Raw genomic sequence first — 17,401 nt, 5'->3', positions numbered from 1 at the left:
AAAATAAAAATATGGATTTAATTATTGCTTTATACATTTTATCCCCGAAATATAAAATTAAAACATTATACTAAATTCACACACAATAAAATGGGCTCAGTTTATTAAAAACTCAAATTTGCTTACCTAAAACTAATTAAGTATATTATTTTCTACTCATTGATGTATTCAGAATATAAAATTTCATTCCCTTTACATGTACTATTTTCTTAAACTTCAAATTAAATACCTGTAGTTAATGTACAACATTAAAATTCTCCCAATTATCTAATATGCAAACACTCCATCCGGGAATATCAGAAATACCTCATTTGATTTTTTGCTTGAAAAATACAGCATTTACAGGCAAACTCTGACAAAAAGACATATTTCAAAACTTATTGCAAAAAAAATTACTGTTTATAAGAGTTCTCAGGGAAAAGGTATCAGGTTTTCTTAGTACTTCATTACTTCCTTGGTTTAGGAGAATGGAGTTGAGATGTCAAAAAACTACAAATCACAGAGAAACTATAGCACGATGAATCACTGCTTTCAATAGCATATAACCAACTTTTTATTCGATGGGATACAATGATTCACAAAGAAGAAACATAGTACTTTACAGTTTGTTTCTGCTATAATGAATGAGAGCTTTCGTTTTGCATTTAAATGAAGAACACCAAGAGTGAAAAACCAAAGTCACCCAAATAAAGTATCAAGTTTGAAAGCATCACCAACATATTATGGAACTCAGGGAAAATTGCATTAAGAACATAATTTATTACACTCGTTCATTCAATAAATATATACTAATCATGAAACTATGTGCCTGGTGTATATTCAGGTGATGGAACTATGAAGCTAAAACAGAAATTGCCTTCACTGTCCTTAAATTCTAGTGGGATACACCGAAATGTAGACATGATCGATTTTCCATTCATGCCATAATATTCCATTTAAATTTGTATAAGGAAAAGCCAGGAATTATTATGAAAATATATAAGTATACTTTCAACAGCCTTCGTCATTCTCACCCTAACAAAATAACAAGAAACCTTATTCTTTTAAAAATTTGTCAGATATCCTAAAGATTCTAAGAAAAGTCATAGATGCTACTTGAAAAAAACTTAGGAAAGATCTTAAAAGAAGGAGACACTCCTTATGATAAAATAGTAAAGCAATCAATGGCTACTAGGTTTTCCTTCCAAAGAATCTTAAAATTTTCATGGAAAATGCAAAAACACTTTCTCAAGGAGAGAAGGAAGGAAGAAGAAGTAGATGCAGTACAGCATGATATTCAAAGTTCGTGACTCAAGGAGACAAATGTATGGGTGTTTTCTGGACCATCCTCTAAATTTTTATGTAGTTTTGATTTTTCCAAATAAACAGAGGATATAGAGCAACTTTTTTAAATGAGGAGCATGTATCATTAAGTTGAATAGTGTGATACTTCTGTTAATCTTAACAAAGTTTCAGAGATGATTTATCAAGTTGAAAACAGCAATATTTTTAGATAGAAAATTATGTATTTTTATTAGTTATTTTAACAAATTTTGAATCGATGTGCCATTTACTGGCCAAGAAAGGGTTAAATTATTTACCAAAAGTTGCACGATATATGAATATAGTGATTTCTGAAAATACCAAATTCTAAAGTAAAAAGCATAGGTTAACAGCAGCATTGCCAAGAAACTGGAGAGTAATCCCCACTGTAAAAGAATATGTCACTAACAGTAGCTCTGGAGAAATGACTGATAAGAAATCTGAGATCCTATGAAGAATAATGAAAAGTAAGTGCTAAGGCTTTTCGTGAAAATGCTATGTAAGTGCCATACGTACAAAAGGGGAAAACGAGAAAAAAATTAAAGTGCCTAAAATCCACATCTCATAAATCCATTCAGTTGTGTTTAATATCTTTATTACATCATTCTTCCCTCGAAGAGACTATAGCAGATGGTGTTTTCCAAAGATGGAATGGTCTTTTCCCATTCCACATGCTCTTCTAATAATCTTGCCACTCTCACACGATGAAGCAGAGTCTGGTTCCTCTTCTCTTGAATCTAGAAAGAATTTATGCTAACTGGTAATTAACAGAATATGGTATAAGGGAACCTGTATGACTTCTGACACTGGATCATAAAAAGTGATACCACTTTTTATGATCTGCTTCCACTTGGATTTGAAACAACTGTTCTTGGATCTCTTGTCCCTATGTAAGAAGTCTAAAGCCACAACTCAGTGAGGAATCCCAACCCACTCATTGAGAGGTCCATTGGCACGTAGGAGTTACAAATAATGCATGAGATAGTTTCAACACCTGAACTTCGAAAGACAAAAGCCAAATAAAATAGATTATGTGGTAAAAATGGGACTAAGCGTGACTCCTCTCCTTGTGCTTGTTTCCACTCACATGCAGCAACCAGCCAGCCTGACTTCAAGCATTTCATATAGTTAATCAACGCTCTGTAATATAAAAGTAAATTCCCACTATCAAAAGGAATCAAGCCAGGCAAAGATTTCCAGAGAGAAGCTAAGAACTACCATTCTTCAATTAAGCATTCTTCAATTTTGAATATAAAAGCCCTCACTCTGACCTTAACCTCTCAGATTTTCCCCAAGAAATTTTCAAGTAAAGCTGTGTTGCAGCATATAAATCAACACCAAGACCAAACAGGGAATAAGAGCAAAAACTAAGATAACTTAAACAGGGACTGCAAATCATTATTGTATACTCTTTATAGCCAATCACTCGGCAAATACTGTTACCTCTACTTTCAAAATTAAACTCTTTTCTTAACATCTCCACCATTACACTGATGAAAGCCACCATCCTCACTTTTTTTGTATTGATTATTGCAACAGCCTCCCAGCTGGTTTCTCCGATTCCATAGTTCATTAATCTACTTCTGTCCATTAAGTTTATTTCAAGATAGCTGAGTGATCCTTTTAAAACCTAATCACAAACAAAATCTTGATAACTGGTTAATCCGGATGACACAAATATACAAATTCGTTATAGTCTCCTGCTTTTTAGTATGTTTGAAATTTTCTTTTAAAAAAATGTAAATAATTTTAGATATTTGTCGAAGTTCCATGTTTGTGACTTCTCAAAACATTCCAGTGCTCCCCATCGCACTAAGAATGGCCTACAAGTTCCTGCATAATCTGCCTCCATTCCACCCAAACCCCTTGCCCCAACTCCTCTTACTCCTCCCTCCCCCCACCACTGGCCACCTTGTTGTTTCTGGACCCCTCAAGACATGCTCCAGGGTCAAGGCCTCTGCACTTGCTCTCCCCTTGCCTGGATCCTTTCCTCCTTGCTAGAATGTGCCTTCTCGGTGAGGACAACCCTGACATCCTGTTTAGAATGGGAATTCCCTCCGAATCTCCTTATGTCTCTTCCTTTCCTCCTTTTTATTTTTTATACTACTTATCACCCTCCACAGTAGTTTATGATTTACTTTGATTTTGCTCATTGTTTGTCTCTTCCTACTAAAATAGGTTTTTCTGAATCTTATTAATGCCATGGAGACCTACTGCAAAATCAGGCAGCGTATGAACCTCTTGTAAAAATAAGGCTTAAAGTGATTTAAAATGAATAAAATGCATAAGATTGCACAGAAAAAAATTATACTGAAATACAGGTATCAACATTTTTTTTCATATTTTTATATTTTTAGTTTTTCAAAATATATTTTTAATTTGGGGGACATAATGTATGTGGTTATTAATAAGCTCCAACAAAACTAATAATCAGTATAACACAGATATCTATAACTGCAATATGATAATACTATATGTGATTTCCTAAACGGTGAAAAGTTCCACAGATACTACTACTATTGTTAACATAGTTTGTTGCCTATGTTAAAGGAAAATACTAAATTCCAGTTAGATGTTACAGAAAAATGCACTTTTTTTCCTCCAGATGAATGAACCGCGCCTGAATTGTATGGGTCTGTGAATTCAAAGGTTAAGGACTCCTGATTTAGTATATTAAACTGCATGGAAGAATGAATTATTTTGTTCTGTTTTTGTTCATTGCTGTATTCCTGGAACTTTATTAAAACAGTGTCTGTCACACAGTAGGTTCTCAATAAATAAATGCAACAAGTTTATTCTTGCTGGGTAGGCTAAGATGAGAGAGGAGAATCTGATATTACCTCAATCAATATCTGGTATCAGTGCCACTGTGAGGATGGGACTGGGGTTTAAAGACTTGTATTTGTCATATCTCATTACCCCGCAACATAAGCCAATTACTTTCTCTAACACTCAACCAAAGAAACAATACTATTCTGGGACAATTTTCTTTCAGCCTTTAAAACTACTTGTGTAAGTATGCAATGCAGGGTCTTTTTATAGGTTTTAAAAGGTAATGTATTGCCTCTAGGAAATTTTTACCTTACTTGTTCACTTTAGAACCTAATTTCTGAATTAGGTTTGTACTGGGTGACTATCACAGCAACTACTCCAGATTTGTCATTAAGAGATTTTTGGGAGAAGGGAAGAAAGGAAAAGGAAAAAAGGGTAGAAAGGGAGAAAGCGGAAATAACCATTTAGAAGACCGAATTATTTTTGGGTAGAGAAAAGGCAAGAAAGGCAACATTAATAAGTATCCGGTGATTTTTTTTTCATCCCCTCCTTTTAAAAAATGACATAAATCCTTCTTGTTGCCAACCCTGAAAATAAAAATATAAATCTCAATAGAGTCCCTAGGCAGTTTTTCAAAAAATTATTTTCTAATCACCATGATGTATCGTCAATGCACTGGGTTTTTTTTTTTAATTTTTTGTTCTAAAAGTTACTTTTAATTTCTGGAACTACTAATAAATTTAGTGTTCTAAATGTACAAAAAAAGTACACTGCATAAAAGACACAGAATTTCAAATTCAAAAGGAAATATATTTCACACTATATAATTGTCAAAGTTGTTCACCACTTTTATAGACAAGCAAAGGAAAGCAATCTGCACACTGAGCAATACATAAACATGAAATTATGACTGCTTTTAAATATATTCAGTTCAAATCTTTTACTATATTCAGAATTATACAGCCAAATGTTAGTAATTTTTACATAGAAAATAGAATGACTAATATTTAAATATACAATAAAAACGAAAACACAATCCTTTACTATTGTTTAAAAAAGTAAAAACCTTTCTATAATAAGATAATCATCAAAATATAAAGAAGTTTTCTGCATAATTTCAATATTTTTCTATCTAAAAGAGTAAAATCAGATGGTTACTGAATTATTCCATTATGCTTTTGGTATCTGTTTACTTGTCAGTTTAATAAAACTCGAGTAACTGCAATTTTCATCAAAAGTATATTTTGGACAGCATCTCACCTGGTCTCTTCATCATCCCAAGCGATTCGCATGCCTTTCCCACCACCACCTGCTGAGGCCTTGATCATGACAGGGTAGCCTAACAGCAGGGAAGAATTAGACAGAAGTTCAGACTTTGATCATTTGGATGCATGAACATGACAACTGACCACATGTTCAATAACGCAGAAGACAATAACTAATTTATTTAAAAGTTCCTTTCTTTAGAGTCAGGAAAATAACACCAGAATAATGATCTTGTATACATTTTAAAAATGAGCATATGGTCATTTTAAAAGAAAAATACTATTTGTATCAATAAATATAACATTTTCCCCAGTAATAAAACAAAAAGTTAAAATAAATAAATTATGATAATGAATTCCAAAAATGAAAGTAGATACAGTATTAACCAACCAAAGATATATAGCATTAAGAAAATACACACTTTCTTAAGATTCCCCAAAACTGCTGTTGGCATGCATAACAAATTAAATTCCCTTGTCTCCAAAGTAATGATTTACAAGTACTTGAGGTATTTTTATCTGAAAAGTCACAGGAATCCCCTGCGGCTTTTACCAGCAATAACTGACATGATAGTTTTGGGGAAAGTCAAGCCATAGCTATTATACTATGGTCTGAAGCAGAAGTTCCAGGGCTCACTAATATCAATAGAGATGCTATTGTACTATTCCATTTACTCAACAGAAAATGCCTAGACTAGCAGGTATTATGAAAACACAAAAAATACAAAGTAAGGCCCAAAACAAAGAACATTTCCAGGTAAAGTTTTATAAGAGAAGATGAAACCATAAAATAGTTAATTGAATAAATTAGTTATTATAAATAAAAATTTTATAGCATGAGTCATTTGTAACAACTTATCGGGAAAAAGAAGCTGTAAAGTCTATTTGTTTAGAGGTTTTCTGAAAAACAAAATAGAGATCTTCGTGTCTGAGAACACTTGTTTATGATCTTTTCTGAAGAAAGAAGAGGTCACTAGCGAACTCTTAAAGGACTCTTCCTTGTCTGTGATGCTCTACTAGCACTAAACTCTAGCTATAGGATCTTAGGGGAAAAGGGAAGAGAGGGCCAAAGGTCATATACAAAACATCATTCTCAACTTCAGCTTAGTTAAAATGGCACTTGCTTCCTAAATGTTTCATAATTAATTCAATTTTTTTTTTAATTCTGATGTTGGTTATGTTTATGTGGGGTAGCATTTTTAAAGGAATGCTAAGTACAGAGAGAAGAAAAATTAACATACTGTTTCACACTGAGAGTCTCATAATCTAGGAAGAAAGAGTAAAAGTACCCAAATAGTTCTATTATTGGGAATTCAGAAAAGGGCCATAAGAAAGTAAGAACAAAGGGATTAAGTTAAAGCATATTCCAGAAAGGCCCATTTATATAAGGCTGTGAAGGATGAGCAGGATTTGAACATTTTAGGCAGGAATAGCAGAAACAAAACAGGTAGGGAAGCATAGGACAAGTTTAAGAAATGACAATTCAGTTGAAGTATAGAGGATCTGTAGGATAGAGGAAAAGAAAACTTAAAACATAAGCTAAAGGGAGTGAGGAGTGCACTACATACTTTTGTATGCTACAGTTCCTGCATGAGACTGATAAGAATATTTGTCCCATTCAATGCTGCAGCCTCACATGAATGCCACATAAAGTAAATTTAAATCGATAAAGAAAAATTCACCTGTTTTTGAGCAGTGAAGAAACAATACATAAAAATTAGAAATGGGCATGCCTGAGAAATCCTTTTCACGACGACTTAAAGTCTTTTCTTAAACAAATGGGTCCATCCATACCTCCCCACAAAAAATGTTATCAGTTTATCATCAAAAACTATCCAAGTAAACAGGAAACCACAAAATGTATGATATCTATATTCCATAATCTACTATTTTTAGCTCTCTCTGAGGATTAGGAAATTTGCAGTTATTTTGATTCCAATATTAATCTCTTAGTTATTCACTATGGGCCCTGGACTGTATAGTGATTTGTGAGATTCAAAATAGGACTGGGAAATTGTCCTTGTTCACAGAGAACTAGATGAGGAAATACAACACATAAAATAATTTGTCAACTGGAAATGATTTTATGTTCAGAAAAGGTGAGAAATTGTTAGGCAATGTATAATATATTATTATGTAGTATATAATAAGGCAATTACAATATGGTCCCCCAAAAGGAGGTGATGCAGTATAAGACCTGTAAATACATATAACCCAGGAAGGCAAGATTCCCTGACAAAAATCTAACAAGCCAAATATAAAATAATTGGGAAAGAGGGAGAAACTGATAGAAGTTGGTGAGATTATAGTCACAAACTTAGTAACCTAATTTTTGAGATATAACTGAAAATAATATAAAGGTAAGGTTTTCTACTCAACTTCTTATGCCAAAATAGTCATTAAATTTCAGACAGTACATATTTCTATGCTGTCACCATGCCATAGAGAAATAAGACCTAGCTATTTGAAGAAAAGAGAAATGAATGTTCCATGTAGTTCAGATTAAATAATATCAATAAAGTCCAGTCCCTCATCCCTACTTTCTTATCATGTCTCTGCAGTCTGATTAGTGTAAGCCATGGGGTACCAGAAAGTGAAAGAAAAAGCAAACAAAAAGATTCAGTCAAAAGTTAACATTCCTGGAAAAATCAGAAATGATCGAGTTGATAGCTATTGCTACCCCTCTCTTTACACAGCCTGGATATGAAATATCCACTAATGTTCTCTTACACTTTAAAAACATCTATTGGAGTACTTACCTCTGCATTCAGCTTTGTCTATAATCCCTTTCTTTAATTTCGTATTCTTCAGTTTACATACGTTTGAAAAAAACGACCTCCCTTATCACAACAAAATTATCCAAGGTGTTTAAAATGAGACAAATCTCTTGGTATGAAAGATCGCTTTTTAAAAATAAAACTCAGATCCTAGTGCTGTTTGAAATTTTTTCCTCATCTTTACCATTCTCTCAATGGATGCCTATTCCCACTACCTGACCTCATAGCCCCAGACTCAGAAATATATGGGACTTTCCTCCTAACACTCCAACATGCAGAAAGTCTCTATTCCTTATTTACCTTCTGCATGATGCTTCTAAAAAAAAATCTAAGTACTATGTGAGAAAAAAAAAAAAAAGTGAAATATTTAAGAAAATACAGAAACTTAGTACCAAAGTACTACAAGGTTTCTATTTCATCTTTTCTGTACTCAAACCTTTCAGGGCAGGTTTTACCGTAGGACAAGATATCTCTCTGGTTTCTTTTCCTCCCAGCAATCAGCATGTCTTGCTTTCCACCATAAAGCAGCAACCCTCTAACTCTATCATAGAATTTTCATTCATCGACTCAAATATATTTACTGAATAAATACTATATGCCAAACATTGATCTCGCTCTGGGAAATACAAAGACGAACAATTCAGTAAGTTTCTGATCTCATGGTACTTAGTACCTAGTGAAGAACTATAAATAAATATACATGCACCTAAATATACATATCTTTTTTTACATGTACATACATTAACATATATATGTAACATGTGAAGTGGTGGGTGGTAAGTGCTGTAATAAAAACAACAAAGGGCTGTGATTAGCATTACTTTTCCTTGAAAAGCCTTCTCTGAGAAAACTGGTATTTAAACTGACAGAAAGAATAAGCAGGAAAGATTACGAAGAAGAGGGCACCATGACCTAATGTAGTGTTTTTAAAGATCACTTTGGCTGCTCTACAGGTATGTATTGTAAAAGGTGGAAAGAAGAAGACTGATTAGGAAATTTTCTGCAGTGGTTCAGGGGAGAGAGAGTTGTGGCCTTGACCTGCTGGTAGAAACAGAGATAGAAGACAGACTTGAAGTTTGTTTTAGAGGTAGAGTCAGCATAATTTGGATATAGACAATAAGGGAACAAAAGAAGACTCTAGGGAGCTAAAGGACTTCCTGTTTCGTTATGGATTCTGAGTCTAAAGAAATTTATTTTACCGACTGATAGCACCAAGTTGAGCTACACAAGACATAATAAACCACCTCCCTCTTCGAGCAAAACCTGCTCTTTTACATGGCAGCCCAACCTGATAACTTGAAGGCTGATGAAACAACACCTTAATGATGCAATAGTCATAAGAGTTATAATAAAGAATTTATATACTTTTTCCACCTCAGGTTCTTGAGTTAAAATTTCATGGAATACAATGACTGATGGAAAAGTAAAAGTAAAAAGAAGGAAAAAGTGAAATATTTCTTGGCAAATGTCCTATTCCTAATTTGGTCTTCTTTTAAAAATGAAAAATTTATAATTAATTACTAGGTCTTTATTTCTTAAAGAAAAGGTTCCTTTTTCAGAGAGCAGGACAGTCCTCTAGATTGACAGAATAAGCTCTCATAATGGGACGCCAGAAAACAAAAGAACCAGAAGGAAAAGAACATCCAAGACAGACAGGAAGGAAATTCCCAGATGAAAGTTGTGCATAATAACTATAGGAAAATCAAGTATTATGCATTGTGTTTGCTATATTCCTTTACTCTCCTTTAATGTCTCCTTTTGGGTTTGGGTTTTTTAATTGGGTGGCAGGCGTGGAGAGGAAGGGTCCTTAATAAAAGTCTTATTTTTTAAAAATCCAAGCTGATTGCTATATAGAATATTCTACAATTTGAATTTACCTGGGTGTTTCCTCATTATTAGATTCAGAATTAAAAAAAAAAAAATGTAAGGCACTACATAGCTAATGTCGTACACTCACATTCTTACATCACATCAGAAAGGGGGAAAAAAGTTCATTTGGTTTTTTCCTGATGAAGTTAGGTTTCATTACTTGATTAAGATGGTGTTCATTCAATTTCCTCATAAAAAATATATCAACTTCTGCTCGTTATTAGAAAATTATCTGTCTATTGACACTTGGAAATGGTGACTCTTGGAAACAGTGACTCTTGGAACCGTAAAACAATATTCCATACAGTGGTAATAATAAACACATAAATTCCTGCTTTAAATAATTTCTACATCGTTTGCAGCAAAATAAGTTAAAAAACTGAAGACACAGTTTTTTGCCTTTCCTCACTGTTGTTTCTCCAGCTGAAAGAGTGCCTGGAGAATAGCATGCAAAATTATAGTTACTAAGTAAATGTACTAATTATTAATTTCACAAGTTGTAAATCATGTATTTTTACTACTGTAATATATTTCACTGTATAAGCATACTGAAACACTATCCATTCTACTGTGAATAGACATTCAGATTTATAAATACAATGCTTCCATGAATATTTTTGTATGCGTTGCTAAGGATCCTGTGTAAGAGGTTCCTGGACTTTATGACTAAGAATACAACTGCTGGATAGTTTGCAAGTCTTATAAAGTCTTTTTTTAAATTCCAATTCCTCTACTTTTCTTTATCTCCATAATCGCAAACTACCATCATCTCTTCACAGGACTCCTGCAGTAGCCATCTAACAGAACTCCCTAGCATTGTAATTGGTCCTATCAAACTACACAGTGGTCATTGAAATTCTTTAAAAATATATATAAGATTACTTCTCTCTCCTACCTAAAATACTAAGTATTAACATTATACTAAGAAAGAATCACAGATGTATAATGAAATAGAAATTATGAACTCAAGGATAAGAAGTGTGAAAGACAGAGACAAATGGCCTAATATATACTTGTTGCATCAGAATACAAGACAAGGCTATACTAGGCTTGCCCTAAGAAAGCTATTTAAAAAAAAAAAAAAAAGCCTAAAAAGCATTAATCTGAATAGCAATTAACTTACCTAGCAAACAAACTTTAACATTCTTTAAATAAAAATAACAAAATACAACCACACAATATAACATTCACGTCTACAATCCAATAAAAAATTAAAAGACATATGAACAGGCAAAATAGGATCTGCATTAGAAGGAAAACAGTCAACACAAGCTCAGAAATGAAAAACCTTAAAAGAGCTATTACAAATACTATTACAAATTACAGACATTACAAACACTATAAGTATGGAAAAGGATTTAAAGGGAAAATGATCATGATGAAAAGTAGAAAATATTTTTAAAAATTAAATTGAATATCTAGGTATAAAACTTAAATGACTAAAAGGAAAAAAATTTAACAACGTATAAAGAGAATTATACATCATGACCAAGTGAGATTTATTTCAGTTATGTGAGGCTGGTTCAACTTTCAAAAACCAATTAATGTAATCTATCGCATCAACAGGCTAAAGAAGAAAAACCATATGTCAATTTCAGCAGATGCAAAACATTTAACAAAATCCAACACCCATTGAGTTCAACAAACTAGGAAGAGAAAGAAACTTCTTAGACTATGTTCATAAAGAACATCTGCAAAAACCTATAGCTAACCTCGTACTTACAGTGAGAATCTAGATGCTTTCCTCCTAAGATCAAGAACAAAGTAAGTACATCCTCTCTTACCATAGTTATTCAACATGCTACATAGGTCCTAGCTTATGAATTAAGACAAGAAAAGGGTAAACAAATTGGGAAGGAAGAAATAAAACTCTTCATTAGCAGGTAATATAATTAACTATTGAAAAAACTCTCAAAAAATCAACCACCACCAAAAAAAACTTCTAGAACTAGTGATTATAGAAAGGTTGCAGGATACAAGGTTAATATTCAAAAGTTGACTGCATTCCTACATAACAGCAATGAAAATTTGGAATTTGAAAATAAATACACAATACCATTTGCATTAGTGCCAAAAAAAATAAAAAATACTTAGGCATAAATTTTACAAAATATGTATAGCATCTATATGAGCGAAACTACAAAACTGTGATGAATGAAATTAAGGAATAGTCTACGTACATGGATAAGAAGACTCGATACTGTTAAGATATCAATTGTTTCCAACTTGCTCTATAGATTCAATGCAATCGGAATCAAAAACTAAGAAAGTTATTTGTGGATATCAACAACCTGATTTTAACATTATATAGAAAAGCAAAAAGAACCAGAATGGCCAAAAAATATTAAAGAAGAAAAACAAATACCCAACTTCAAGATTTATTATAAAGCTACAGTAATCAAGTCAGTATGGTATTTGTAAAAGAACAGACTAATAGAATAGAGAGCTCTGAAATAGACCCACACAAATACAGTCAACTGATCTTTGACAAACAAGCAAAGGCAATTCAATGAAAAGAAAGTCTCTACAAATGGTGCTGGAACAATAGGGCACCTATACGCCAAAATTAAAAAGGAGAGGAGAGGAGAGGGGAGGAAAGAAAAATGAATCTACACACAGTCCTTATACCTTTCACAAAGTTAACTCAAAGTGGATCATAGACCTAAATACACAAGAGAAACTCCTAAAAGATACGTAGGAGAAAAGTACAATTCATGAAAGAAAAACATTGATAAATTGAACTTTATTAAAATTAAACACTTCTGCTCTGAAAAAGAGAAACAAAACTGAAGAGAATGTAGACAAAAATCACAAACTAGAAGAAAATATTTGTAAAACACATAAAATACATATTGGTAAAAAAAAAAACTTGTATCTAAAGTATACAGAGATCTTAAAACTCAACAATAAGAAAACAAACAACCTAATTAAAAAATAGATAAAAGATTTTAACAGACATCTCAGTAAAGATACAAGATGGCAAATGAGCATATGAGAAGTTGCTCAACATCATATGTCATAAAGGAAACAAATGAAAACAACAATGAGATACTACTACCCATTAGAATGGCTAGAATCCAAAGCATTAATACCACCAGATGTCATGGAGAATGCAGAGCAACAGGAACCGCATTTTCACTGCTGGTGAAAATGAAAAATAATCTGACCTAAAGCTAAATGTAGTTCTACCATAAGACCTAGCAGTCACACTCCTAAATTATTTACCCAAATGAGTTGAAAAATGATGTCCACAGAGAAATCTGCACACAAATGTTTACAACAGCTTTATTCATAATCGCCAAAAACTAGAAACGATCAAGATATCCTTCAAAGTGTGAATGGAAAAACAAACTTTTGTATGTCCGTACAATGGATTGTTATTCAACTAAAAAGAAATGAGCTATCAAGCAATGAAAAGACATGGAAGAACCTTTAAATGCATATTGCTAAGCCAAAGTAGACGATCTGAAAAGGCTACAGATTCCACGATATGACATTCTAGAAAAGGCAACAGTATAGATATCGTAAAAGAGAAGTATGTGCCAGGGATTATGAGGAGGAAAGGATGAGAAGTTGAATAAATGAAGCACAAAGGAAACTATTTTGTATGAAACTAAAATGGTGGATGCACGTCATTACGTATTTGCCAAAACTCATAGAACTATACCAAACAAAGAGTGAAATTTAATGTAAACTATGAACTACAGTTAATAATAATGTGTGAATATTGGTTTATTAATTATAATAATTGTGCCACACTAATGCAAGGTATTAATAATTGGGGAAACTGTGTAGAGGGCTGGGGTTGGGAGTATATATGGAACTCCAGGTACTAGCTGTTCAGTTACTCTATAAATCTAAAACTGTGCTGGAAAAAAATTAAGTCTACTAATCGTTAAAAAAAAAAAAGGGCAGGGGGGAAGGCAAACATTTGAAAAGATAGTTCACAAAAGAAGATTAATAAATGGTCGGTCATTAAGCATGTGAAAATATGCTCAGTAGCATTGGGTATTAAGGAAATAAAATTACAATGAAATAAAACTACTATTAGAATGGCTTAAATTAAGTCAAGCAATATCAAGTGTTTTTCAAGTATGAAATAACTGGAACTCTCAAGCACTGCTAGTGGAAATGTAAAATGGGGGAAGGAACATTTTCAAAATAGATAAAAAATGTTCTATATCTTAATTGTAGTTACTACATTTATTAAAATTCATTAAGTTATACACTTAAAATAGGTAATTTTATTCTTCATAAAGTATACCTCAATAAAAATTATTTTTATAAAGCAGTCGGACAAAAGAACAGATTGCCTACAAAGTAACAAAAATTAGACAGAACTATTTCTTCAACAGCTACACAACATAATACAAAGATTTCAGCACTATACTGCTAGAAAACTGTCAACCTAGATTTGCATATACAGCAAAACTATCTTTCAGGAAAGAAAACAAAAACAGACAATCTCATGTAAACAAAAACTGAGTTAACTAATTCAAAAACTGAGTTAACTACCTATAGAAACTTCTAAAGGGTAAATTCCAGGAAAAACAAAAATAATACTATTTGCAAAGTCAGGAATAAAAGGAGCAATGAGCAAAGAAATTAGCTTTCGGATAAAGCTAAATAACCATTGGCTGTTTATGTTCTATAATAATGTCTAATTAGTGAGGTAAATAAAGAAGAAAATAAAATGTAAGAACGTACATAGAGGACAAACAAGTAAACATCATTAAAGTATTTACTTCTTTGGTGAGAGAATAACTTTATATTAAAACTTAAGTGAATTTTTTATAAAGTTTAGATTAGAAGAATAAAAGATGCCTACAGGAATGTCTCCATGTTGAAATTTCTACATTGAAAGAATAGAAATAGAGTGTAAAATTTCCATTCCAATGGAGAAGAATGGGAGGGGAAAATGGAATAAAACAGAAGAAGAGTTTTTAAATAATCTTTATCATAAAGAAGCCAGGAAAAGAGAAAAATCAAAAAAAAAAAAGGAAGAACAGAAACAAAAATAAAAAGCAGACAGTAAGTAAATCAAAATATAGAGGTAAATACAGTAAATGCACATGGACTAAACTCTCTAGATAAAAGACAATACCAGTCTGAATAAAAGGAGAAAAAAAACGACCATCCATATACTTACAAGAAATAACACTTAAAACGAGTTTACTGGTCGATTGAAAAGATGAAGGTACATACGAGGAAAAGATCAAATAAGCTGGTTTAGACATATTAATATCACATAAAATCGATCTGAAAGAAAAAGTCACTGCATTTTGATAAAAAGTAAAATTAGCCAAGACATGTTATATTGTTATATTATCTATTAACTTATCTCAAGAATATACAGAGGCAAAATCTGACAAGCAAGGAAAAATTGAGAAATCCACTCTTAAAAATTAGTTAAATAGCAAAAACATCACTAGAAGATCTGAACAGCCTAACAGGAAGGTTTGATCTTTTGGTCATCTATAAAACATGGCATACAATAATTTGAGAATGCACACTCTTTTCAGTCATACATGGAAGATGTATTTAAAGTGACTTACTTCTTGGCCATAAAGCAATTCTCATCAAATCAGAAAGATTCTAAGTGAAAAAGATCATATTCACTGATCAGAAAGCAATTAAGTTAGAAATCAATAATAAAACAAGTTGAAATTTTTCAGTTATTTTAAAATGCATTACTAAATAACAAGTCAAAAATCATAACAAATCTGAAAATACTCAAAAGTAAACAATCGTGAAAAGTACATATCAAAATTAGAAAATAGGGTTCTCTGTCCAGATCACCATTTTAGGCCATTCAGCCGGCTGCTGGAAGTCTTGGCTGCCTAAGGTCTTGCCGCTTCCTAAGGACACTCCACCCTCAGCGGTGAGTTGATACAGGTATATAAGGCTCAATTCTCTTGCTTCAATTTGATACAACTATAAAAGACCAACCAATATTCAGAGCTTTCTGTAGAATTAGCCAAGGTCTTTGTTGAATCTGCATCTCAACTCAACTTCTCCTTTAATCCAGTTTCCTTCACTCTCTCATACTGGTCCCAAAAGTATTCTCCCAATAAACTTTCCCACGTCTGCTTCCAAGGGAATCCAACCCATAGCACAGAAGTATATATGGAAGGTTATTACAGTACTCTAAGCAAGAAATGACACTAGAAACAAAGAGAGCAGCAGTAAAAATGGAGAGAAGTTGATGAATTCAGGATGTAGGTGGCGATGATAGTGTGCAAATTGCAAAATGACATAAAGAAATATAATACTGAATACTGAATCATGGAAAAGGCCTCATTACTAATATCAAAACTGAGACCTCTCTACATCCTGCCTCTGTTATCTATGACAATTGCAGATGGTAGAATTTCCATCAGCCTTATTCTCTTAATGAACTCATTCCCACTCCACATCTGACCAATGGGAAATGAAAATTTAGGGTGAAAAAAAGTAAATCTTTATTGTTTTAAGGTCACAGGGATGGGCAATAAAAATGTGGAATACTAGAGCTCTGTCTGAAGAACTAATGGTAACTGCATACACTCAAAATTTAGCCCATTACTAGACTTTTCCAAAGAATTATAATTCAGAATCTACTGGGAAATGTGACTACATATATAAGTTCCTTTTGTGAATACAGAGATAATTTAAATTCAAGCAACATGAGGAAATGAATTCCATTATCAATGCATTATCCATGCTGTATTTATTTGATCAGAATTTTCTACTGATTTCATTGCCTTCTAATTACAAATTAGTTATAGTCAGTTTAGTTTTCTCATTATCAATTTAGTTTTGGTGTACCCTGCAGGTTAGCACACTTCGGACTGAGGTGATGCACATCTGCAGCAATACCATCTGGGGGCTAGAAATATCCAGTAACTAGAATGTAAACATGTATGTGTTGCAGTCCAACTATGAATAATTCCTATCTCTACTACTACTAAAAATATACATAATCTCTAAAAAAAAAAAAAGTTACCTGAAGGTGATCCTTATTATCACTGTTTTTTTCCCACTGGAAAATGAAAGAGTGTCAAGATATTTCCCTTTCCTAAGTTGGCCAAACGCATACATAAGTAACTACATAAATATATTTCGTTTAAATAAGAATGAAACAATATTGAAAAGAAAGATAAAATCAAGATGTGTTATAAGCTAAAATAAACCAATACGTAACATTATTTGTTTCGATTTGGCAAAGAAAGGCGATTGCACTTTTTTTGGAAAAACTGATGTTGTCGACCTATTTTCCCCTACTCAGGCAAAGAGAAAAATATTAGATCCCTAACTCTGCTCCAGGGATCAGAAATCAAGCACACTTTCGATGTACAGATAGATTAGAGCGGAATGGGTTCAGATAAGAAGTTTCCAAACAGAAAAGGCATAATGTTTTCATATATTGTCTGAACA

The 17,401-nt window shown here is 32.6% G+C and overlaps 1 protein-coding gene across 6 annotated transcripts in view; it reads right to left on the bottom strand.

Moving 5' to 3' along the window:
* Window positions 1–17,401, bottom strand: part of PCCA (propionyl-CoA carboxylase subunit alpha) — a 338,552-nt gene that overhangs the window by 203,934 nt on the left and 117,217 nt on the right. For all 6 annotated transcript variants that reach the window (XM_039849219.1, XM_039849216.1, XM_039849218.1 and 3 more), the window contains one exon: window positions 5,335–5,413. In XM_039849219.1, the coding sequence (XP_039705153.1) occupies window positions 5,335–5,413 (79 nt within the window). The remainder of the gene's footprint in view (window positions 1–5,334; window positions 5,414–17,401) is intronic.

Source organism: Pteropus medius, unplaced genomic scaffold, assembly GCF_902729225.1.
Source record: "Pteropus medius unplaced genomic scaffold, Ma_sr-lr_union100, whole genome shotgun sequence".
In the NCBI taxonomy this organism is placed as follows: domain Eukaryota; kingdom Metazoa; phylum Chordata; class Mammalia; order Chiroptera; family Pteropodidae; genus Pteropus; species Pteropus medius.
The sequence above is the reverse complement of the archived record's forward strand: the minus strand, read 5'-3'. Positions and strand labels throughout refer to the sequence as shown.